The sequence below is a fragment of the Mya arenaria genome, chromosome 13, assembly GCF_026914265.1.
Source record: "Mya arenaria isolate MELC-2E11 chromosome 13, ASM2691426v1".
NCBI classification, from domain to species: Eukaryota; Metazoa; Mollusca; class Bivalvia; order Myida; family Myidae; genus Mya; species Mya arenaria.
Window position 1 is genome coordinate 57,728,033 of NC_069134.1, and position 3,135 is coordinate 57,731,167.

General features: G+C 35.7%; 1 protein-coding gene across 1 annotated transcript; it reads left to right on the forward strand.

Annotated features, from left to right (window-relative positions):
- The first annotated feature begins 491 nt into the window (after nt 1-491).
- On the forward strand, nt 492-1,457 carry LOC128215419 (uncharacterized). Its single transcript, XM_052922104.1, has one exon. It carries the CDS (start codon nt 492-494, stop codon nt 1,455-1,457), a length of 966 nt encoding a protein of 321 aa, XP_052778064.1.
- Nucleotides 1,458-3,135: the final 1,678 nt, after the last annotated feature.

Genomic DNA, 3,135 nt, shown 5'->3' on the forward strand with positions numbered 1-3,135 from the left:
AGGTCATGCAAAACGAGTATGCGAAAGTGAGACAGAGAGTAAAAGTGACAGGATTTGGAACCTACCGCATCACCCAGTTGTAAGCCCCCGGATGCCAGAAACAAAGGAAATTTTCACAGGTGGTTGTTTGTCACTGAGAGAAATTCAAACTGCCAGAAAGTTGATACTAATGAAGGTGCAAGAAAATGCCTACGGTGACGAATTTAGTAAACTGACTTCAAATAAGAATATAGCAACATCAAGCTCGCTAGTGTCCAGTGCTTAATGAGGGTCTGTTACGAGTTGGCGGGCGATTTCAGTACACTGAATGTTCCGAGGATAGCAAACATCCGATCATTTTACCAAGCAAACACCACGTGACAGAACTTATAGTACGGAAATATCACGAGGTTAATCATCGCATGGAAGCTCATCATGTATTATCGTTGACTCGACAGTCGTATTGGATAATTCACGGAATAAGGACAGTGAAACATGTAATCCGTGCATGCATGGATTGTAAACGGCGCTTCAGGAAAACACAACGACAACAGATGGCACCGTTGCCAGTTGAGAGGCTTACTCCGGACAAACCTCCATTTACGTATGTTGGTGTGGACTATTTCGGGCCTATGTATGTCAAGGTCGGTCGTAGCCAACAGAAACGATACGGGTGCCTGTTTACCTGCTTGACGACACGAGCAGTACATATTGAAATCGCACATAGTTTAGGAACAGACTCGTTTGTATGTGCATTGCAACGTTTCATTAGTAGAAGGGGAAAACCAGAAAAGATTTTCACCGATAATGGTACTAATCTTACTTCCGGAGAAAGGGAATTAAGAGCAGAAATTGCCGAATGGAACCAGAGTCGTATCATGAATGAAATAGAATGGCAGTTCATTCCTCCATATGCGAGTCATATGGGTGGAGTGTGGGAAAGACTGGTTCAGTCAGTAAAGAGAGCCTTAAAATCGGTAGTCAAAGAGCAGCTTTTGAATGACGAAGCACTAAATACGCTCATGACGGAGACAGAAAAGATTGTAAATGACAGACCGATTACAAAGGTAAGTGATGATAGCAGAGATCCAGAAGCACTATCGCCGAGCCAACTGTTGCTTTTGCGCCAAAATAGGTGTATACCACTTGGTGTCTTTAGCAAGAATGACAAATATTGTAAGCGTTGGTGGCGTCAAGCTCAGTATCTTGCAGACGTATTCTGGCGACGTTGGGTAAAAGAGTATGTACCAAATCTTCTTGAGAGGCAAAAATGGCAAGATGTACAACGAAATATCGAGGTAAATGATCTTGTTCTTGTGTGTGATGAGTCACTACCACGTGGATGTTGGCCTCTTGGACTGGTAAACGAGGTAAGTAAGGGACGAGACGGTTTGGTTCGCTCATGTAGGGTACGTGTGAATGGATCAGTGAAGGTGAGACCTATTACGAAGTTATGTCTGCTAGAAAACAGTGCATAAACACGTTCATGTTTAAAACGATAAAAGGGTAGAAGTAGTTTTAAAGTAAGCCGTTGGTCTTGTAGTGTATGTTGGTTGGTAAGTATACAACATGTATTTGTGTACGTCTTATAATCACGCATTGTATAACCTTAAGATCCTATTTTGTTTTTGGAGCATTTAATTCCTAGTTGCTTTAGATAAATTATTGAATGAACTTCAAAATGAAGGTTATTTGAGGGACGATGTGCCGCAGCTAGGAATATGTTTATTAAATTCATCAGCTTTGTAGGTCACTAACGAATATTATTCATTGTAGTAATAATAGAACAAATTAATCAGACTATTATATCATTATAGTATTATTTAGATTATTCCTCGTATGTTTGTTCTAAAAGTCGTTTTAGTTTTTTGAAGCCGCTTTTGTCTGTTTCAATTATGCACGGGTGATGAACAAACTTTGGGACGTGACCACAAATGCAAACGCAGAGGGCATATTTGAAAGAAATCCCTCCGATAAAGCTATGATTTTATGTTTTTTTCATTATATTTAAGAGTCTGTTACAAAACTATAGCGCAGAAAAGAATGCATTATTTTGTCTTCCGACTGGTATGTGTGTGTCAATGTACACATACATAGTTACTGAGAACACTTCGAATAATATTTTCCTGTGATGCAAACGTACGCAGCCAATGTTAAAATGTAACGGTTTAAGATAATTAACCATGAATTTCTTACACAAATGCATTTCGATTTATTTAATTGTGTGTTTTATGTATTGTAGGAATGTTTTATTTAATTTAATATGTTTAAAATAACATACATGCTGTTAGAAACAGTTTTACACCCATGAGATCATGACGCGGCATATGTTAATGTATTTGTTTGTTATAAACTATTTAAGTATTATTCCATAATATTTAAGCAAATATCTATCAGCCAAAAGCTTAGGCGTACTCATCAAAAAATAACAAATTTATTTTAGTTACAAGTACTTTAAACGCAAATACATATATTTTTAATGGCATATATGTATTTATACAAGTGCACCACACATGGATTTGAAACTTATATGTATGCATGTACATGTCCTTTTGTGCATTTGCTTTGTTGTGTAAAACTAAATGATTACAAAATAACTTTAAGTCATATTTATGAGTAGCTGCTCTTACTGCTTTTTTCACTAGCCATGATTTATCTGTGATTCCTTTGTGATTTAAAGTTTTTGTACTTTTTGTAAGAATATGTAGGAGACGAACTCAACAAGGCCTAAATTACAACCCATTATTCCATTGTGTGTCATTCTATATAAATTATAAAACAAATATTTAGAATCAGTCTTCGACTTCAATTGCATCAGAAAACATTTAAAACATAATTGTGAGGTTTAGATCTACCACAAAATAATTCGTCTTTTAATATTCGGTCATGTTACTTGTGTATTTTTTGCAGTTATTTAATGAATTGCAATTTTATTTCTTTAATTGATATAATTTAAATCTAGAAATATTAATAGTCATTTAATTATAAAATAACCTCGTTCTCGTTTGACGGGCGAAATTTTTTTTAACGGTCCTTCATTTTTTATTAAGAAGACTTACACATCTATATCTATTAATTTTTAGTTTCACCTTAAGTACGTCATTTTGACAAAGATAAAACACACGAACTGCTTCAAACAATTTTATAATAAACACG